The 22,731-nt window shown below is 37.3% G+C and overlaps 1 protein-coding gene across 5 annotated transcripts in view; it reads left to right on the forward strand.

The window, feature by feature from the left end:
* FRMPD4 (FERM and PDZ domain containing 4) overlaps positions 1 to 22,503 on the forward strand; it is a 330,978-nt gene extending 308,475 nt beyond the window's left edge. For 4 of the 5 annotated variants that reach the window (XM_038135852.1, XM_038135861.1, XM_038135871.1 and 1 more), the window contains 12 exons: positions 279 to 383; positions 1,573 to 1,680; positions 4,655 to 4,786; positions 6,839 to 6,958; positions 7,690 to 7,826; positions 9,059 to 9,185; positions 11,514 to 11,603; positions 12,192 to 12,374; positions 15,628 to 15,766; positions 16,343 to 17,404; positions 17,748 to 19,019; positions 20,149 to 22,503. In XM_038135852.1, coding sequence (XP_037991780.1) covers positions 279 to 383; positions 1,573 to 1,680; positions 4,655 to 4,786; positions 6,839 to 6,958; positions 7,690 to 7,826; positions 9,059 to 9,185; positions 11,514 to 11,603; positions 12,192 to 12,374; positions 15,628 to 15,766; positions 16,343 to 17,404; positions 17,748 to 19,019; positions 20,149 to 21,497 — 4,824 coding nt within the window. In that variant the 3' untranslated portion in view covers positions 21,498 to 22,503. Of the gene's footprint in view, positions 1 to 278; positions 384 to 1,572; positions 1,681 to 4,654; positions 4,787 to 6,838; positions 6,959 to 7,689; positions 7,827 to 9,058; positions 9,186 to 11,513; positions 11,604 to 12,191; positions 12,375 to 15,627; positions 15,767 to 16,342; positions 17,405 to 17,747; positions 19,020 to 20,143 lie in introns of all 5 variants that reach the window. The other variant, XM_038135885.1, reaches the window with a different exon arrangement.
* Positions 22,504 to 22,731: the final 228 nt, after the last annotated feature.

The raw sequence follows: 22,731 nt of genomic DNA on the forward strand, positions 1-22,731 counted from the left end.
AGGAATTTGTGTGTGCACTGAGAACCCTTCTCATCACTCCAGTCTAACAGTGGGATAGTTTCCAGTATGTTCAGTATGTACTGGTGTTTCCTTATGTGTATGTACATGGACATTACCTTAGGATGCATAATGGTTTGACTGTATTTCCATTCTTCTGTATGCAAAATGTTGCTGTATTCATGGAGTTGCCAGCATATTCAGGGGATTAACTGAAAAAAGAAAAGAAAGGTTTTAATTTTAAGTTATGTGATATATCTTGTCATCATCTTTTCTTCCAGTCTCCTAAATCAGCTTTTATTAGTGCTGCAAAAAAGGCAAGATTGAAGTCCAATCCTGTCAAAGTGCGCTTCTCTGAGGAAGTAATTATCAATGGGCAGGTGTCGGTGAGTATGCAGCTATTTAACCTCAGAAAGGATTGTGCATTTCATCCAAAGGTACAGCTCAAGCCTGGAAAGGGAGGTAATTACATGGCAGGAAAAGCAGTGACAGGCTTGCAAAGAGAAGGGTTTTTCTGTTTCTGAAGTTTTCCAAAGATCTTTTTTCAAGTTGATTAGGCCCATGATTTTATGAAAAATTTGTTGCTTTAAATAAAATTAAGATGCTAGTGAATGAACTTTGTGGTGATAACATGTGTCTTTATAGTCTTGATAGTGTTTGTCTGTTGGTTTCTTGGGATCAACTTTGTTTTCATAAACCCATAAGCTCAAGAGAGGCACCATGTCAGAAAAACTGATTAAGATTTTAATTTAAAAACTGATTAACCTCACAGACCACTTTAAAATTTGTTTTATCTACTTGAACTTATTGTTTCCAGACCTCAGGCAACATCAGCCTCCCTTTGAGAGGTACTGAACTCCTCCTCAGACATGAGCTCCCAGCTCATTTTCATAATTTGCCAGAGCATCATTCCACACTGATGTCTTTAGCCAGCTCTCTTCCTAACCTAAAGTGATACTGCATTTTTTCTTAAGCAATTTCTGCTTTTTAAAATAAAAAGAAGCAAACAAAATCTCCAAGGATTTGTTTCCCTTCCTTCTTCCTCTTTATTTTGCTATACTGGTTATGAGTCATCATTAGGTGGCAATGTTATATATTGTTCTAATTAAATGATGAAATAGCAGCATTTAATATCCCCCTATAAAGAACATGTTAATTACCTTGATTGTAATCCTTACTAACAAACTTCAGTTTCAATTTTTTAGATTAAAAACACTAAATAGCTCACCATATTCAGAGAAACAGTAATTCATTTTTCTATTTTAGTGAAAATGTTTCAACTTCAGAGGCAATATTTGTTGTCAGACAGATAGTATTTAGGGAAAGAGAGTACTCCAAGCCAGACATAAAATGTATGTGAACAGTTCTATTTTTCCAGGACAGAAACCTATAGAGGGCAGCTGTAATGAGCCTGGCTAGACCCTTGCAGGGCATGGATATTTCTGCTTTCAGTTTTGGCCAACACCTTCCTTCTCAGTTTTTGCTTTTCTGTCAGAATGATGTACTTCTTGATAGAACAATGTTTATATTTCTGTTGTTGAATGTTGTAATCTGATTCACTTATTTGCTTGACAGGAAACAGTTAAGGATAACTCGCTTCTTTTCATGCCAAATGTTCTAAAGGTGTATCTTGAAAATGGACAAACCAAATCTTTCCGTTTTGACTGCAGCACTTCAATAAAAGTAAGCTAGCTATCCCTCGGTATGAGACCTTCAGTAATTATCATTTACTTGGAATGCTTTAAAAACAAAATTACTGGTGTGTTCAGTTTGAGCTGGACTCTTAGTTCACAAAGAATGAGGATTTTGTCCATTTTTCTGCTCTTAAAAATGTATTTTATTGTCAGTGAAGAAGAAGTGATGACTTTAATGTGTTTGGAGCACAATCAAAATTGTGTGCTTGTATCGTTTTGATATGCTGCCAAACACTAGCGTGATTTGTCAGCAAAAGTCAGGAGCTAAGAAGATTAAGATGTTGGTTACTGATGGAATATCATCCAGCTTATCATTCAGTGAATTTAGGATGGAATATTGTAGGATTATGTAGGTGATAAATTACTTGCCTCAGAGCAGTGCCCTCTACACTTTCTATAGCACATTTCACATGCAGAAATAAAAAGGTAAAGCCTTGGCACAAAACTGAGTCTGCCAGGGAATGCCTGTGACACTGTTCCATGTGGGTTCCTAAATCAGAGACATCATCAGTGTCTGTGAGAGCCTTGGAGCAGTGTGGTAAGCAGCAGGGCTGGCATTACTGTTTGGGGAAGCGAATTTCAACATGGATTGGTTCCAAATCTAGAGTTTGGGCACCAAATCTACACCAAGACATGAGAGGGGCATGGGTGGGATGATCGATGAAGGCTGGGGATGCCAACTTTAGCTAGTTTTAAGGGATTGTAAAACCAGGCATATTTGAAGAAAGGCTGCATTTGTGCTCACTGTTTTACAGCAGCATGGTCAATCAGTTAGAGGAGCAAAGAGAGTTATTTACTAAAGCAGACAAGAAATTTATTCCAGTCTGATGGCAAAACAGATGCTAGAGTCACGCTTAAAAATGGCATGCAACATTTGTTGATAGATGTAGCATATATGCCTTAGGCATAAGTTGAATGTAGGTACGGATACAAGCATTCCATCCATGGGGATACAACCATGGGATACTGAATTCCTTGAGTTAATTGGAATATTTGGCTGGTGAGGAAATAGGAGACATTACTCACGTAGCTAGTGAGGTCTCCATACTCTTCTAAGGTGCCCAAGTCCACTTTCTAGTATTTTCTGTTATGGGCATATAAACAATCAACCTATTCCAGGATGTTTTGCCCCTGAAGACCAGTCTTTTGCCATTATATTACATTAGTTTTCAGTAGTTATGTCAGGGATGTGTCATGTACTATCAGGCCAAATGTCAAATCTGAAATCATTGGCACAGGTACCCATGTGGACTCAGTTACTTAGCTGTATTTATGTTGTAAGCCTGCTTTGAACTTAGTCATTTTGACTATTGGTAGGAATAATTTCCTTTGCGTCTAATTCAGGCAATTATATATTCTGAGGCCTTCACAGCTATAAATGACATATTCTTACGTGTGTGTATATTCCTCAGTGTGGATGGGTGGGTGTGGATTGTCGCTTCTTTGCTTAACTGGGGTGACACGACCCAGGTGAGTCAAGGTAAATGCAGGTTTTTTCACCTCTAGCAGTCCAGTAGTTCACCTCTTAAAAAGGAGGGTACAAGCAGCACCTAACCTGCAGTCCTCACTTTCCATTTTTTTGGGTCATGGCACCTGGGCTGATTCTGAAATTATCAAATGAGAGGAAGAGCAAAAACTTTGGTGCAGTAATTCAGAGGCTGTGTGCCTTAGCCTCATATTTTAAAAGGCCCAGAAGAGCTAATAGTGGATAGCAGTGCCATTACTACCCTCTCTTAAAAGCTTATATTTAGCATTATGCTGTTTCATGTTACTGCTATGCCCATAGTCTTTTAGCATAGTTTAGAAGTATAAATAGAAGTAGATTTAATGTGTAAATAATAAATTCCCCATTGATCAGAATAGTATAATATTAGCCTTCATTATTTAGAGTGACAGCTAGCAATTCATTAATGTTGTCTTATATTCTCTACATTGTAGAGAGTTGTCCCCATCTTCCCACGTACATTTTTTCATCCTTCCACCAGTTTGGTCTTGATTTTCCATAAACACACTGTAATTGATCAATTAATCTTCCTAAATGATGTTAAAACACTTGGATTACAATTCGTCATGATCTCCTTAGTGAATCCTATCCATCTGGATACTTACGTGTATCTGAAAATCTTTCAGATGGAAGGAAATGTTTTAATCTTGTCACCAACATACTGTGAAACTATTTCTAAATGATGGGTTATTATGTATTTCTTTTTCCTACAGTATTCACTAAAGTAAAAGACACCTTGAAAAATGATATTAATAATCTGAATACATTTACAAAGTGTTATATGAAAGTAATGTAGGGATTAGTTGAATGGTTTTGTGAAGAGGTTTGTTTAACTGTTATTTTAAATACAATAATTCCCAAATTAACTATCCTTAGTCATAATTCAGTGTGAAAAAAGCTATTTAGGAGTCTGAATATTGATACAGTCCATCAGTTTAGAGCTATTGTTCTGCACAGTCATCATCACTGACTTTTCTGTCAGCATTTAAAACTCAAGAAGTGAAATTTAAAAAAACCCTTTGTCATATAAGAACAAATAAAGGCCATTCATCTAATTTTTTTTTTTTTTGTTGAACTTATAAATTTGTTTTGTCTGCTTGATGGCGTGGCCCCGACAAAGGGAAGAGAATAGTGATAAGACCATCTCTCCTTTGCCGATGGGTTTTACTTCCAGAGAGACAGATATGATTTAAGGGCCACACCAATATTATTTACATGTTAAATCACAACAGAAAGTTGTCCATTCCTGGCAATCCCACTTATGTATTTCTCACGTTCATATCTGTTACCATCTTGGGGATGTAAGAATCATTGTGATGTCCTGTAAACTTGTGCAAAACAGGCACAAAGCCTGGGCTTCTGCCCTGTGCTGGGCACATACAGGGTATGTGGCAGTGAAGAACTGAATCTCAAGCATTTCATTAATTTAAGCACTTTTTATAAATCCTTTGTTAATTAGGATGTCATCTTAACACTCCAAGAAAAGCTATCCATCAAGTGTATTGAACACTTCTCCCTAATGCTGGAGCAGAGAGTTGAAGGATCTGGAACGAAACTCCTTTTGCTACATGAACAGGAGACTCTAACTCAGGTTTGTGTAATGGTATATGAAAACAGATATTAATGAGATGGCTTAATCAGTAAATTTTCCATTTTTTTCATTACTCAGATGAGTTAGTTGCAAGCTTTTTAGTTTGATACAGTCTATCAAATAGCTAGTATATTTAGATGTGATAGTAAGAATAAGGTTCTCACAGGAATTTTCTGTTATAAAAACATCATATTTCATTGCTTTATTGGGCCTTTCAAAATATAAAGAATTAAAAAATCAGACTGAAATCTGAAAAATGCTTACCTAACCTTTTCATATCACATGAGGCCCAGCTACTGAGCATACTCAACAGCTGGCAAATCCATGGTAACAATTCTGAGAAGCACAGTCTGGCCAAATTAATTTAAAAGCCTTTTTTTTATATTTTATTCCAATTTGATTATACAGATCTGTATCTTTGTGACAGGGAATAGTCCTCTTTCTGATGAAGCCATGTTTGGCTTTTTACACAGAGGTATGTTATGTCACTTCATTGATGATGAAATGTGACACAGAAAATGTTGCTGTGACTTTCTGCCTTAGATCAGGGAAGTGTAACTAAAGTTAAAGTTTCTTCACAGTTACCAGCAGAGTACCCTGATTTTATCTGCTTATCATTTTTCCAATTTGTTTAGCCTGAAATTTTCTATTATATTTCTATGTTTCAGGAGAACATTAGTATTTTTTTAATTTCAGTTAAATTGGAAAAAGAAGGAAAAAGGAGAAATGGATTCTTAGATGTGGAAAAATACTTAATTTAAATGACAGAATTCCTGTAATTATAGTCTGTGTAATGGTGTGAAGGAGCTTAGTTTACCAGATAATAGTCTTTGTAGCATTTTCTAACCTTTAAGCACTTGCTTTTGCTATGTTAACATTCTTTTCTTGTGGGTGTAAGCTACCCAGTGATTGAACAATATCCAGAAATACTCAGTACTTGTCCTCCTAGCCCAGCCATCTCCTTGAAGGTACTGGTAAAATTCTAACCGAAATCAGAAAGATCAGAATAAACCAAGTTATTAAGTCAGCTTTCAAAAATCTCATCTGGAGCTTTTATTAATATGTACAGAGTATGTTGATATACTTAGGAAAGAGGTGAGACAATGTGCAATAAATAGAACTTTTGAAAATTGTTTGAGCAAGACAGAGACTTCTATTGGAGATTTTTAAAAGTACAGTTTTGTCAAGTAAATACGCTGATTTTAAAGTACCCTAACTCTCTAACTGCATTTGCCTAATGAATAAATTACATGAACTACATTAATTCTGAGGGTCTCTTCTTTGAAGTTCCTGTAAAATCAGCAGTATTTTAATTTGCCATTATAATGTTGCTGCTGACCATGACTTACAATGGTAGGCTTGGATTGTTATCCGATTATTCCTTTGCTAGGCAGTGGTCTCCTGTGAATATACGCAGATTACAGAGTTAGATGCTTAAAAACGTTTTGCTGACCGACACACAAAGCAGGCTTTTTAATTTTTTTATGTATTGGATCTCAGTCAGAAGTTATGGAGTAGATCTCTTAATCCAGAATAATCCAAGAAAAAGACTTGATTTCTCTCAATTTGCCTAATGGATTAAAACAAGCAAGAGAAAGTGAGAGTAATTGCTGCCAAGTTGGGCCTCACCTGTGTTCTCAGACAGCCTAAGAAATAAAATGTGACCTCTCCCCAAACACCTAACTCTTCTCTTTTATGTGTTTTAGTCCTGCTGAAGCTCAATTCAGTTTGCATTTCCCTTGGATGGTTTTTGTTAAGATCTGTTTTACCTGTTGTTTCACCCTGGTTTTGAGTGAATTCTGTTGCTTTGAGGATGAGTTGCGTCAGGCAATCATGTCTGTATGAGTCTAAAAGTCCTTCCACAAGATTATATATACAATGTTCTTAGGTGAAGAATTTACTAAGTTGCCCCATGGCGAAGCTCTTTTTTTTGGCAGAATTATTTTTCCTGCTACCACAGGGCTCTGGAGCAGGATAACATTGCCCAAGGCTATACACCCTTTTGCTCAACCAGTGTTGCCAAGCTCTAATATTATTATTGCACTGTCCTAGGTGACCCAAAGGCCAAGCTCGCATAAGATGAGATGTCTTTTCAGGATTAGCTTTGTCCCAAAGGATCCCATTGATCTTTTAAGGAGAGATCCAGTTGCTTTTGAATATCTCTATGTACAGGTAAGTGAAAGGACAGCCATTGCTAGTGTAAAGAAGAATAAAAAAACACACTTACTCTATATATAAATCTACATCTTCACATAGAAAAGCATGGTTGCAGTGAATTCTGGCTTTTATTACTGCTGCATAAAGCCAATGAACGCACTTGGGGAATGTGCAAATCTCTATCATCTGCAAAGTCCTCTTTCTTCATAAGTCTCTCCAAGTAGTAATGCTTTGATATCTTTCCAAAATATATTTGGCTTTAGAGAAGAGTGAAGCTGAATTAATTGTTAATACTTATTTATGGTACTGCAATATCAGACAGAAATTCTGTCTGAAGAGGCGCTTCCAGTAAAGGGGATGGGGGAACTGATGTACAAGCAAGGTGGTTCTCCTGAGTATCTCACTAGGTAGAATCCTGCTATCCTGAATCCAGATACACTGATACCCTCCAAGCACTCTTTGTGATAGAGGATTAGTCTTCTCTCCAGGAAGGCTGAAGAGAGCTTAGGTGAAAATAATCATGCCTTTTGCTCTTTGGCAGAAGTACTGGCATTCTTCATTAGTGCCCATATCATGAATATCTGGCACCTCTGAAAGCAAAATCAGAGTCCTGTTTCTGAGTTAGGGGTTACTTTTCATGAAGTGTTATTTAAAAAAAAAAAAAAAAAAGGGGGGTGAATTAAAAGTAATTTATTTTTAGTGCAAGATTTTTTAACATGATGCTCCCTCTACTGGTTCTTTGGCAGAGCTGTAACGATGTGGTCCAGGAAAGATTTGGACCAGAACTGAAATATGACATTGCCCTGCGGCTGGCTGCATTACAAATGTATATTGCAACTGTGACCACCAAGCAAACTCAGAAAATCTCCCTCAAATACATAGAGTAAGTTGAGAAAGCTGTGTGTTCTTTAAAAGTGAAACGTTAGGAGTAACTTGTAGATTATTTAAGGTTGTTTCTTTAGTATGTCTGTATGCATGCACCAGTTCAGATTTAATCTTTGTCACTGAAAATAATTCAGGTATGTTAAGAATGGCACATTTTGTCCTTTTGATCTGTTTACCTTTTGATCATCTGTTTGGGCATGTGAAATACACTATAAACGTAAATATGATTAGCTCATTTGCTTTCAGTGATTTAAGATGTAATTTTATATGGTCTGAATCCTATGGTTTAGTAAAGATGATTATAGTAAGATTCAGATTATTGGTTTGTTCAGAGGACATTAGGTCATAGATTGGGATTTGTAATATTTCTTAAATGCAGATGTACTGCAGTAGGCACCTGTCATGTTAGACACCATATATATATATATATATATATATATATATGTAACTACATATACATATACATAACTACAATGAAAAATAAACATTGGAAAGTGCAAGTGTGTGTATATCTGCTTGGATTGAACAAAAATAAACCCCACAACAAAATAAAACTCCCAACCCCTAAAACTTATGTTCCTGTTGCTTAGTTTGCTCACAGAATGGAAACAAAACACTCAGTCTTGAAGAGTTTATCCATCATATTGAAGGCAATGTTATATTCTATCCTAACAATGAATCTGCAAAAGTAGTGACAAGTGAAGAGTCACTATTCTGTCAAAAGGGATGCTTCAAGCAAAAAAATAATTTGGTAAATGGAGGCAAACTGGTTGCACTTGAGAAGGAACCAGCCCTCCCCCGAACCCCCAAACATAAGGGTGACAAGAAACTGGCTCTGTTTCCATGTTTTAAAAGAAACCAATAAAATAAAATTAAATCTGACATTGCATTTTTAAATTATCTGCTATTTTAATCATGTAATCGTACCTGTCAATGTAATTAAATGGTGTCTAACATAGACTTTAGATATCAAGCTTGAATATTCTTTTCTGAATGGCATGAATGAAGAGATGGAAGGGGTGGAAGAGAGATTATTTATCATTTTAAAATACCTTTCTCATCAGAAATAAAATGTTTAAATTTGAGAAATAACATGTTATTGCAAAACTCTGGACTTGATCAACTCTCCTTCTGTTTTCAGGTAATCATTCACTTGGCATCGTAGTCACCAGTCTTTAGATAAATAATCATCACAGGAATGTGAAATTAAATATATGCCTTTTATTGCAGAAAAGAATGGGGATTAGAGACTTTTCTTCCATCTGCTGTGCTGCAAAGCATGAAAGAAAAGAACATAAAGAAAGCACTTTCCCACCTTGTCAAAGCAAATCAAAACCTAGTTCCTCCAGGCAAAAAGGTATTACATTTGCATCTTAATGGAAAATATGTTTTAAAGAGCAAAAGTATGGCACGAATGGGACACATTTAAAGCTAATCTTTTGCAGAAACACCTAGCCTCTTTATTTGAACAGATTTAACTTTGGGTGCTGGTGCAACATAGGCAAAAACTATTAAAAATAATTAATTATGCCCCAGCTAAACTATCTTCTTATCTTGAGAATGACAGAGAACTGATTATTAATACCTCATGTATGATAACCATACTTTTTTTTTTAAGTTAACTTTGCACTTTCTATGAATGGCAGATTTGCTAGGAAAGTTTTTGTTCTCTCTCTGATGCTCTCATCTGATATAAATGCTGTTTTTCAGATGGTTTTCTGTTACACTGTAGAGAAAGACTTTTCGCTGGCCAAGACCTAACTAGATAGATGATGGTCCTTGCAGTAAATGACCCTCCTTGCTGTTGTAAAATACTTTTCTTAGCACCAAAATTTCACTTCAGCTGGAAAAAACATGGATAAGACAATGTCTCTGAGAAATGCCTTTGTTACATGCATGCAGCTGAGACTGCTTTTAGACACCATAATGTGGTTTCTTAGTGCAGGTCATCTTCTCATGTGTAGTCGATGGAGAGAAATAGGCACTTCAAGGGAAGCAATTCATCCCATTCCACATTTGGGACCAGAAATAGGTCAGATTGCTTGTGTCCTAGAAATGCTTATGTCTCTTCATGGACTATAAAAAGAATCTGAGAGTGGAGACATAAAATGAGCTGAATCCTGCTTCATGACACTTTGTTTCTGAACCAAAAACACTCAAAACAGCTGGTGCCTGAGCTAAGGCTCATTGTCATCAGCAGAAATCCTGCTTGGTGGTTTCAGAACACATCGTGAGTGTGAACATAGCTCTAAGTGTCTGACCTCAGGAAGAAAGGCTGAAGCAGTGCATGTCTCCTATACTTCTGAAACTAAAGCTAAATTATGCCAATTGCTTAATATTTATCTTGGTAGTATAAATTTGGATTTATTTTAGAAGCCATCACTGCTGTAGGCCTTACCAGTGTGAGATATGCCTTACAGTGGCATACCAGTATCAGTTCTTGGTTAGAAGAGGTATTGCAACAGTCCCTTCCTGCAGCAAGCAGACTTTGTTGGGTTTGCGTCATTCTTTTTGATTTGAGCTTTGGAAATGTGTGTTGGCCAACCTGCTTTCTTAGCAGGTAGGTCTGAGAAAGAAAGCATCCCAGTTCTTCATCCCCTCCTGTCTCACTTGTAGGTACCACCACAGGAATAACTGGTTTCTTTCTGAGGTCTTCTGTTCCTTCATGTGAAGGGAAGCTCATCATGCTCAGGATTCTCCTGGCTTTTTACAACCCTTGTGTATTTCGGCACCAAGTGAACACCTAGTGCAGCAAAGGGCAATGCATTACTACTAGTTGCTCTACTTTGGATCCATTTCCTCCTTGTTGTCTAGGAAAAATTTAGGATAGGGGCCCTTGAAATGCTGTTCAAGATTAAATAAGATTTTGAATTAGAAATCCAGTGACTGGAATGAAACTAGCAAATGATATGAGACTGTTTTATATTATCTTCTAAAAATCCAGATGCGAGGATTTACACAAGGGAAGTATAAGGTTTGGATTCAGACTGGTGTGTTTCTTGTTTCCCTTCTGTCTCATAAAATATTTCCATAAAAGTTTTCTTTTTAAAGTAGGTAGTTTAAGCTCAGAGGAAAAAAAGAGGAGACAAATTCTGACATCTATTATATAATATGATCATATGTATTCATGTGCTGTATTTAGCTTTCTGATTTATTGTCTACTAAATACAGTGGAAGAGTGTATTTTAGAAAGTAGGAAATGCAGTAACAAGGTGGAATAATACGCCAAACACCACAAGTACCTAGCAAAATATAAAATACGTAGCTGACAAATACAAATTCTCTGTTCTCTTTCTCTGTATAGGTACATAAACGTTTAAGAACTGATGGAGTTTATGAATGGAAAGCTGCTGTCTTAGCCTTGAAATCCCTCAGTGAACAGATGTTTAATCTGAGTACTTTAACATTTTCCCTTCATTAAAGCAGTCAGGATGTTCTTGAAGTGCTCTGATCTGCCCATTCCCAAGTCCTCAGTGCATTTTAACTAAACAAGCAAGATACTAATTTTAAGAATGAAACTGTTTCACCTCATCTGAAGCTCAAGCATCTCAAGATTTAGTTTCAGGCTCCAAAGAGCTGTTATTGCAGACCATTCTCTTTATATTACACAAATACATTTCCTTTTGGAATTTTATAATGTGATGATTTCCACAACTACCTCTTAACCGTGTTTCTCCTTTCTCAGCTCTCTGCTCTGCAAGCCAAGGTGCATTATCTAAAGTTCCTCAGTGATCTACGATTATATGGAGGGCGTGTCTTCAAGGCAACACTAGTGGTAACACTTCTCTTAAAATAGTCTCTTCTCTTGATTTTTTTGATCTAATGTCTTCTTTTTTCAAAAGCTGGATGATACAATTTTCTTTAGAAGTTTAGGTTCTATTCATATGCTTAAAATAATTTTTAATTTAACCAAACCACTTTTCGGTTCTTTTAATCTTGAAAATAACATAACTATCATAATAAAAATTGTATTGGGAATTTGGAGATAGATAGCACTTTCTTAGCAAATAACACCAACCAATTATCTATTGAATGCTAAAATTGTTAGTCTGGTAAAATCTTAATGACCAAGTTTTTCTTTTAACAGAAGCAGAGTCCATCCATCGTCTGTCCATCTAACTATCAACCTAAAATCTAGAGTGCAATCAACATACAGCAAGAAATTCCTTTACTTTGTTTTAAAATTATGAATCAAGTATGCTTATGTGTATCGTATCTATCTAGTAAAAACATAATAATCTTTAATGTAGAAATGCCATGCAAATGTAACTCTTCGTAACTGAAAGAAGGGAGTGGTGATTTCTGGCACTATGCAGTACCTATCATGTTTTTTACTTGTGTTTTCTTTCTTTTTCTGCTAAAGCAGGGAGAAAAGCGTTCAGAAGTGACTTTGTTAGTAGGGCCACGGTATGGAATCAGCCATGTGATAAACACCAAAACAAATCTTGTGGCTCTCCTGGCAGACTTCAGCCACGTGAACAGAATTGAGATGTTTACAGAAGATGAAAGCAGTGTTAGAGTTGAGCTGCATGTCTTAGATGTAAAAGTAAGTTTGTTACTGATTTTTGTTGATATAATATCTTCTAATAATGCTTTTCTCTTTGATTATTATATTAAGCTATGCTGTTCTGAACATTTTCCTGCCAATAGTACTCTTGAGAGTACATTTTCAGCTCTTTTTTTGGTCACAGTACATTTGGTCACCGTACAGGTTGGGCCTACAGTGTACTAGGCTGGTGTTTTCCAGCACCTGCATTCTACTTTGATTTTTCTCTCAGCTGACCCCCAGGAACTTGCTTTGTTATTGTTTTCATGGATTTCTATGGTAAGAAGAGGTGTTAATGAAATTGGCTTTCTTTTGTAGCTCCTTCTAGTGTAATATACAGTATCATTGCCAGTAAAGAATCACCAGCTGCATTGGACCAGTGTCCCCTGTAATCCAGTGTTGTAGCCACAAAGTTTACTGCAAGTAACCACCTAACAGTTGCCAATTAAAAAAACTGTAAGAATGAATAGAGTTCTTTCTTAACCTTTATAATTCCAATTTGGTATTCACAGATGCTCATAATCTACCTATAGTAATTTAATTTCATTTAAGTATCACTTAACACTGTGCATCTGTGTGGCATCTAGTGGCAAAATGAGTGGAATTTTGTATGTTACACTGTCCTGGTTGCTTTTAGTGTGGTTTCTATTTGGCTATGAAGTGAAAGGCTTCGTAGACTTTCTAGGGCATTAATCTGAATAACAGGGATTGAAGGTAGAGTTCTCATTGTGTTTGAAACTTAAATATTTTATTAAATAGATAGAACCTAACACTTCTTTTTGCTTACCGAGCAATACACAAAAAGCACACATGAGGAATATTTTACTAGACTTTTTCTTTGAAAGCTTTAGGTGTGTTGACCTGGAAGTGTTTCCCTGTATTTAAGGTAATTAAAAGAAATTGTTGTAAAGTAAACCAGATGTTCTTTGACAGCAATTTAAGAGAAATTTACAGGCTGGTGAACACAGCATCTCTTTCACTTTACTTACTTAGCAATGGTTACACCTGAGGATCTCAGGCTGCTTTGCCTGCATTACTGTGCTAAACTTGTAGGTAGGCCTCTTGTGAGAAAGCTATTATCACCTTTTTACAGATGAGGAAAGTAATATAGAAATTAAATCCTTCCCGTCTGCCCATATGTAATACGCAGCACAGTATTCCAAGTGTTATGTATTACCATGGTATTACGTTGTTATATATTATAATACAGTTACTGTCTTATTGCTAATTGTGCATATCCTCATCTGCTTGCACTTACACACGTGATCTTAAACTCAGAGAGACTGACTTAAAAATAAAAATCTACAAGGCTCTGGGTGGAATTTGACAAAAAGTTGCCTCTCTGTGGGGCACAAGTAGGGGTTGTGACCATGTCCTATGAAGGAGATGCAGGCACACACTGGTGGTATTCTCAATGATGTTTTCATCCTTTCACTTACCCTCAAGTAGCAGGTTCATGTATCCAGCTTCTGAATATACCAATATGTATGATATTATTTTCTTAACAAACAGACAGTTCAGATTTTTATTTTATTTTTGTTTCTTTGAATATGTTCTCAAGCATGTTTCACTTGGCAGAAGCAGGCAATAAAAGTTTAGCTGTCACAGGACTTTTCAGCTGATTAGCAGTACTTCACAGAATTGTTTTCAGCAATCTGAGAGTTCTGCGGAGTTCATCAATTTCTGCCAATCACTGCAGAAAATTTGAGATGAATGTAGCATTTCAAATGTCAGTTTTTAGTAGTTGATCAAAAGAAGAGATTAATTAATCCACTGTAGGTTTAAAATTTATAGTAACTATAATAGCTATAGTTGAATACCTTGAAGGAAGCATGTATTGAATAGAAGCTCAAGCTGTAGCAAAAATAGGTTAAAGAAAAAAAACCTTCATATATTTTTTCAAACAACATGTTTGAAAAAATGTTTATACAACATTCAGGGTACTTAGAACATTGCGGCCTAAGATGCTGTAGCACAGGCTTTCAAAACCTCATCAGACCTATTGTGGGTTTGGTAGTAAGCTGTGATCAGTTATGTTTTGGCCACAGCTTCCATCAGAATCAGTTGTCTTTTTACTAGTAAGGGGTTGAGTAGGTTGGAGACCCATCCTTGTAGCATGTGACATTCCTCCTGGAATGAATGCTACAGGTCCTTGCATCTGTCTTGTGACAGTGGGCTCTGCATGCTAAATTATGATAAATTGTCACAAATGTCCACATACTATGAGTCACTACAAGCTGTGAGTGATAGGATGGGTTGTCTGTGGTGTAATTTCTATCTATGCATCATGGTAAGGGCTTCAATTTTTTTTCCAGTCTAGGAGCTGTAGAGACTAACCACCTTAATAAATTACATTTGAGGAGAACAGCTTTTAGTATTAAAAGCTATAGAGACGAAAAAAAATTTACACAGGAAAATATTTAAATAAAGAAAAGTGAAAGAAAATGAAAATTTAATTAAAAGAAAGTAAAGAAAAATTAATTAAAATAAGTTTCTCATGGATGTCTTGGGTTCGATGCTTGCTATCCTGGCAGCCACAGTTTTTCAAAGCTCTGAGGTCTCACTTTTTGTTAGGACTGTCTTTTTTTTTAGTGTTTTGTGTTTGTTTTCTTTGCTGGTCACGCTTCTGGTGATCTTTCTCTGATCTCTTTGTCTCTGCTTATCTGCTTATTTTTTCACCACTTGTATTTTCAGTAAAACCAGGTCACAAACACTGAAATCTTTTAACCTGTCCCTGTCTTGCAGTGTAATGATAGCTTTAACCTGACTGCTATATTTTATGAACCTCAACTTTCCCTAACTATTTGCTTCCCCTGTCATGCTTCTTTGCATATACTTAGCACACCACATTTTCAGGGAAGCAGCAGATTCCCATACAACTGCAAGACTCCAGCACCTAATGTACCAGGTTCTTCACCTCTGGCATATTCAGAATAACATTAAATAGTGCATTTTCCAGAGTAAGATATCTATGCAAGAAAAAGATGGAACAAGAGTCTTAAAATTGCTAGCTTCATTCAGAAAGAGAGCAATCAGTTTTTAAGATGTCTAGTTGGACTTCTACCTTACAACAACTCCAACCTTGACTAAAGTTTTTATGCTGTTTGATATTGGTAGTGAGGAAAATAAATTCTCCCGTGTATTTTTCAATGTGGTGTTTGTGATGTAATTACTTTTGCTCCAATGTAATAGTATTGTCAACAGGCAAACAGACTGAGGAGGAACAGCATTAACTTGATTGTATTCTTCTCAGCCTATTACTCTTCTGATGGAGTCATCAGATGCAATGAATCTTGCTTGCCTAACGGCTGGATACTACAGACTGCTGGTTGACTCAAGGCGTTCAATATTTAACATGGCCAACAAGAAAAATGCAGGGAGCCGAGAAACAGGTATTTATCTCACAGTATGTCACCCATGGTCCAGTGTATAAAGCAGAAGTCAACTTAAGCCAGAGCACCTCCAGATAAATAGAATGACATCTGATTGCTAGCTCAGACCTAGCAGCACAGTATTCAATTCAGTGTTATAATGTTCTAATACCTAGCCTATGATAGCATCTCCATGGTAAAATAAACCATGTGTTGAATTTCCTTCATACTCTAGTAGACAGATGCACGCTTCCTGTGAGTGTTATTATTTTATATGCATATATCTTTTGTCAGAATACATATGGTGTTATAGAAACCAGCTGCTTTTGTGTTACTATGCCTGAAATACCATTTGTACCTAGCTGAGGTTTAGATTTGTTTTAGAGTACAGAAGCACCAGTTAAACTTTAGGTCATTAAGTCAACAGGTATCTAACTTAGAACAGAGGTGAATTTGAAAACACTTTTCTGAAGTATTTGATGGCTCAGCTATCCTATTCAGAGTGTTTAATACTTAGCATCAAAAAAATATTGTTTACAAATTACTTGACTTTGTTCTTTGATTTCACAATGTTGATTTTATTTCACCATGCTATAGGACCTGAAAATAGAGGGAAGCATAATATCCTTGCTTCTGAGTGGAATTGTATACCAAAAACTACCACTTTCCTGGCCGAAGGAGATCAGGAGGCTCAAATGTCCTTTGGTGATCCAAAGCAGAAGACTATAGATGTTTCCGAAAGTCTGTTATGTCAAAAAGAGCACAGACATCTGTACATAGAAAATACTTATAATTCAGGTGGATTTGATCAGCATCTGACCAAGCAAGGTGACCCTGCTGAAACAGAAGAAAGCAGAAATTTTAACCAGCCTTCACTGCTGTCACTCTCAGGTTTGGAACCTAGCAAGAAAGCACAGGATTCTCCCAGGGGAGCAAAAGTTTCCTTTATATTTGGAGATCCCAGCTTGGATGGTATCAGCCCCCAGACTCTTGGCTATGAAAGGCTTTTGGATGAAAGTCCAGAAGTATTAGAAAAACAAAGAGCCATTTATCTTAGTAATGCCAATGATATTAAAGGCCTGGAGTTGTCACCAGATGCTGAAAGCATTCAGTTTGCTACAAATTCTGTTTACGCAACTATAAGCGATGGTAAAATATTTGGAGCTGCGGAAGGGATAGAAGAGCCTTTGCTGCATGATATCTGTTATGCAGAAAACACAGATGATGCCGAAGATGAAGATGAAGTAAGCTGTGAAGAAGATATTATGGTAGGAGAAATCAATAGGCCTGCTCTTCTCAGCCTTTCTGGTTCTAGTGATGACATTATTGATTTGACTTCACTTCCACCTCCGGAAGGTGATGACAATGAAGATGATTTCCTTTTGCATACCTTAAACATGGCCATTGCTGCTCCTCCACCTGGTTTCAGGGACAGTTCTGATGAGGAAGACTCTCAGAATCAAGCGACGCAGCCTAGAGACAACAAGGAGCAAGACAGTAATCTAGGCAGTGATGACATTCCAGTGTCACTTATCGATGCTGTCCCTACTAATACAGAGGGGAAGTGTGAGAAGGGGCTAGATGATGCTGTAGTCTCTACTCTTCAAGCACTAGAAGCTTTGGCTGCTTCAGAGGAACAGCAGACGAATGACAATTCAGGTTCTTTCACCATAGTTACATTTATTCATTGAGAATCATTCCATCTCATCCATTTAGCTTTGGAAGTACTCCATTTCATGAGGGTTGGTTTGGTTTTTTGTTTTTTTGTTTTTTGTTTTTTAGTTTTCCTTTTATTTTTTTGCCATCATTTTGCATACATCGTATTTCATATTTAATGGAGCCACCACTGTTATTAAACTACCTGTCTCGGGAACTGTGCAATAAAGTCAGAGTATTCTTACAAAGAATATTTTTGTCTCTAATACACCCCCTTTTGCTTGTCACTTATCCAGGTGCCTCAGCTGCTGTCATTTAATTGACTCTTATTTTTTGTGGCTTGCAGGTGTAGCTATCCTGCGAGCATATAGCCCTGAGTCATCTTCAGATTCTGGCAATGAAACAAATTCCTCTGAAATGACTGAAAGCTCTGAACTAGCCACAGCACAGAAACAGTCGGAAAACACTGCACGTATGTTTTTGACCACAAGTGAAGGCTACCAACCGCTTGTGGAAGAGCAGACTGAATTTCCCATTGCTAAGAATCAGGCTGGAGGGCCAGGTATGAAGCCCTCCCAAGCTTTGGCTGGTGGTCAGGCTGCAGAGCTACAGTCAAAAGTTGTGCCTTCAAAGCAGATTCTTCATTCCGATAACATGGAAATGGAGCCAGAGACCATGGAAACAAAATCTGTCACTGATTATTTTAGCAAGTTGCACATGGGATCCTTGGTATATTCTTGCACTAGTAAAAGGAAAAATAAGATGACAGATAGCGAAGTAAAAGCATCCCCTGATGGCAATGCTACTGTGAAAAAGCAACAGGGAAATAAAAAAGCAGAGTCTGATGAAGATCTAAAAGCTAAATTTGGAACTCTTTCAGCAAGAGACAGCCAGCGCCTAAGCACTTTTAATGTGGAGAGAACTGCCTTTCGCCAAAGATGGTATGCTGCCGATGATGGGGCAGCAGATAAGCCAAGTCCAGAAACAGTTAATGGTAAGACTTTTCCAAGAGTTCCTGTCCTTGGTAAAACAGAAACTGACTGTAAGGATGAAGTGGATGCTGAGGTGGATCAGGATGACACCTCAGGGCTTAGCCAAGGTGAAAACTTCCTGTCAGATATGACTCCCGTGTCTTCAGCCAAAGACCTAAACGATGCAGAAGATACTGATTTATCTGCAGATGACCATCCTTCAAAGCTTCCAGAAGCTGAGCAGAGTGTGGCTAGACTTTGTGAGTATCACCTGGCTAAGCGCATGTCATCTCTGCAAAGCGAAGGCCATTTCTCGCTGCAGAGCTCTCAGTGCTCTTCAGTGGATGCAGGATGCAGCACAGGCAGTAGCACGTGTGCTACCCCTGTTGAATCCCCTCTTTGTACCTCTGATGGTAAACACATCATCTCTGATCCATCAATGAAGGGCATTGCCTATGTTCCAGCAGATGACAGAGCTGCCATTCTTCCGAACCATGGAACAACATACAAGGACCTGCACCAGCAGCCTGAAGCCGTGTGTCATAGAGTGACGGTGCCTGGTGTGCATTCAGCAATCAATGCTGAACCACTTTTCGGCACTTTGAGGGAAGGATGCCATCGGATCCCCAAGATAAAAGAAACTACAGGTACAGCAGTAATAGTGTTTCTTCTGTATATTCTTAAAGCTACAAGTTCATGTTGAGGTCTAGGTAAGACATTTCTATTATCTTTATCTGGAACTGCATCATCAAGCTGTAGCAGACAGTGAGATTAGACCTTCAGTTTATCTGTTCATTTTATTTGTTGAGATATTCTGATAAGCTGCATACAAAGATAACCTTTTTAAAAGATCTCTCATTGCAGTTACAATATTTGGAGGGACACTGATGGAGAGGCCTCTCTTCCACTCTTTGGAAGGCTCTCCAAAATCCATAGTGACTTGAGTCCCGGATACTTGTTAGATTGTAAAATTACTTCAGAAGTTATATTAATGTAGGGGAGCAAAACCTTTGATTCATTTCTTAGGTATCTTATAAACTATTTTAGAAGGTTGTCAAAAACATGCCAATATGAATAAAAAGCTCTAGATGTTAAGAATAAGAAAATGTCACTACCTTATTAAGCATGAATTTACTTCACAACCTGACAGTAGGTGTTTCTTTAAAGTTATAAAAAATGCAGTTTTCAGAGACAGCATTGAAATTCTTTCAGTTGGATTTTAAATGTCTCCCTCTTCTTGGATTGCAACTCACATGTAGCAGTAGTGTGTGAATGCATGAAAATCCAAAAGTGGAACAGACTAAGATTTAAAATGAGAAATAATCTTTCTCTGCCAAAAACTGCCACAAAACCAAACCAAAATTACTATGAGCACATCTTTCCATGCTCTTTCAGGTGCAGTTAAAGAAGATATTTTAATCTGAAATTATTCATCTAATTACTTAATAGAAAACATGCAATCCATATATTAGGGGAGATTTAGGATGCTTTATACATAATTTGCTATTCCTTTTCTTGAGTAAGTCTGCTGCAGTGAAATAAACAATTACTTATTCATAAATTACAATTTGTTGACCGGTTGTAAAAGGCATTTTAGTGAAATACGAAAGACTTGTAATGAATTTTTGATGGAATATTTTGAGGAATGGGGACCATTGGGAAGTACCAGGAAACCATTTGTACTAACTGTTAAAAGATACTTAAAAGTTCAGCCTATGAATATTATCAGGGTGATGCTTAATTATTCTGTCTGCTCTTCTACTACCCCTAGTGTAGCTTTCACAGAGCCTGAAAAGGGAAGACAAGGAGGCATGCCTACAGCTTTTCCTAGACAGCCTCTAGCTGACTCCATCATGCTATCATCCATGCTATCAGAATCTAAGGTGCCAAGTCAAAATGAAGACTCTTGCGACATTCCCAAAGTAAATCAGGCTTGTGGGGCAACAGTTGGTTTATGGCCATATGACATGATAGGAGGAAGCCTCAGGATGCCGCAGAACAAGAAAATGCTGAGACGCAGCAGCAGCAGCAGCAGCATTGGAAGATCTGCAGGCACCGAGATGCTGTTTGAGAAGAAGGCAGCCACGGCCAGCTTGAAATGCCTGGACACCACCCAAAAGGATGAATCCAAATCGGAGAGAAGGGTGGAATTTTCCCTGGGCAAAAAGCTGTCAAAAAGTTACTCTCAGAGTTGTGTGTATGTCAGCACTGATAGGAAGGACAGTAAGAGGTGTTCAGGCACAGGCACCAGTCAGAAGGACTCCAAGCAGTGTCGAACACTGCCCTTGCGAAAGCTGACCAGCAGCACCTGGAGGTGTCGGGGCCCCTTTAGCTATTGCTTCCTCAGCAGAGGAAATGATGACAATGAGGAGGAAGATGACCGAGACAGCCATCAGCTCTCACATCTCTTCGAACCACAGACCCTGTGTGAGCTCACAGAGCCAGTTCAGTCGTCCGGTGACAATGAACAGAAAGTCTTGGAGACCCCGAAAGCTGCTGAGCCCCCATGTGATGCAGTCAATGAGCATAAGAAGAGCAGTGCTGACACCCAAGGTGGCCAAATTGATGTGAATCTCAACGATGTAGCCTTCGATGCACGAATCACACGAATAAATGTGATGAAAGAGAAGACATATGCAATGCCTGACGGATTTATTGCAGCACAAAAGGATGCCAATGAGCTACTCTCACTGGTCCGAGCAAGTATGGGCAAGAGAGAAGATTTACATCCAGAAACATATGACCTTAAACTTTCTAAGTACAAACAACTGTTATCTTTGGAATCGAGACAGTTGGGAAGTGCCTGCAGGAAAATGGCCATGGCTGATAAAAGCCCTGAGGAAATGCTTTTAGCTATGACTTCCAGCTTTCAAGTACTCTGTTGCTTAACAGAAGCCTGCATGCGTTTAGTTAAAGTCATGAACTCTGAAACACAGCAGCAGGAAATTATAGCTAAGATAGACGAGGTTGTAATAAACTACATTTGTCTTCTGAGGGCTGCAGAAGCAGTGTCAGGCAAGACCTCCGGTGATCCTAGCATTAAACTCTTGGCTCGACATCCGAATACCATGGCCGCTATTGTAAGCACACTAACACGTTCTCTTAAAATGCTTTTAAACAAGTAAAATACAAAAGTCACTTCATAATCTACCTTTGCAAAGCCATACATTAAAAAATTTTATTTACTGTATGTGTATGAACTAATGTAACAAACTCAGCTTTCTCTGTATATTTTGTTATTTTATATAAAAGAGGTATGAGATTAAAAAAAAGGTTAAAATATTGAACATTGACAAAAGTAATGACTAGAACTGTCCTTCAGTTTATACAAAAACAACAGCCAAAAAACCCTTTTCCCAACATCAGAAAACAAACAGAAAAAAGTCCCATATAGGAGCAAATTGATGTTTGGCTATTTTTCATATAGTCAAATTTATGGTTGTATGAAGTGAACTTCTAAAGCCTGTTATGTCAATGAAATTGTTTTTTGTTTCATCCAAGTTTTCACTTGGAAAATGCTCCATGTTTAGAATGATTAATTAAATCATAATGTATATAACACAATATTTAATGTTTTAAAATTATAATTTTTAAGCATTGAAAATAGCAAAAAGACATTTAAAATCCAAGAGACTATTATAACTTACTAGAGAATATATATATAATAAATTACTCTTTTGTTCATATGGACTGAATTACCTGATTCTTCTTTTCTAGGAAATTCTGTATTTAAAAAAAATGTATTGAATATATGACTATACCAACTTCAGAGGGGATCTGATGTATTGAACTTACAGTGTTGGCCTTTTAGACAGTGAAGGTAACTGTGGAGGACTGAGGACACAGAAACCAGAGTGGTGGTGGTGTTCTCTCTGAAATGAAAGATTGATGCCATAATGGTCAGACCAGAATATATGAGGCAGGTTTACGTACCCTTTTTCCTGGTAAATGACAGAGAGGACCATCAGAAAATTCCTATGCTGTTTACTGTTTCATCATATATTTATGGTGCACCTGAACAACATGGACTGCATCTATTTTGTTAAATATTTTATACTTCATATTTTATGATTCTGAATGTTTAACTGTAAATAAGTTAGAAATAAAATGAAATTTTCAGAATACAATAAATATCTCTGAAATATTTCCAGCTAGAGACAGTTCTTCTCTTGAGTGATGACAAAGGCAATTTGTGAATAATCTCTTCCATCTGAAACTTTCTGGAAAACATTTTGTAGCCTTGTATTTGAGAGGCAGCCAAAGCAACAGCTCTCAGTTTTGGCTGGCAAATAGGCTTTCACAAGAGTGTCTGGTGAACTTCTCAGTGACCAAGGAGCAGCAGCCTCCATTCTCCAAACT

The sequence above is a fragment of the Motacilla alba genome, chromosome 1 (genome assembly GCF_015832195.1).
Source record: "Motacilla alba alba isolate MOTALB_02 chromosome 1, Motacilla_alba_V1.0_pri, whole genome shotgun sequence".
Classification (NCBI taxonomy): domain Eukaryota; kingdom Metazoa; phylum Chordata; class Aves; order Passeriformes; family Motacillidae; genus Motacilla; species Motacilla alba.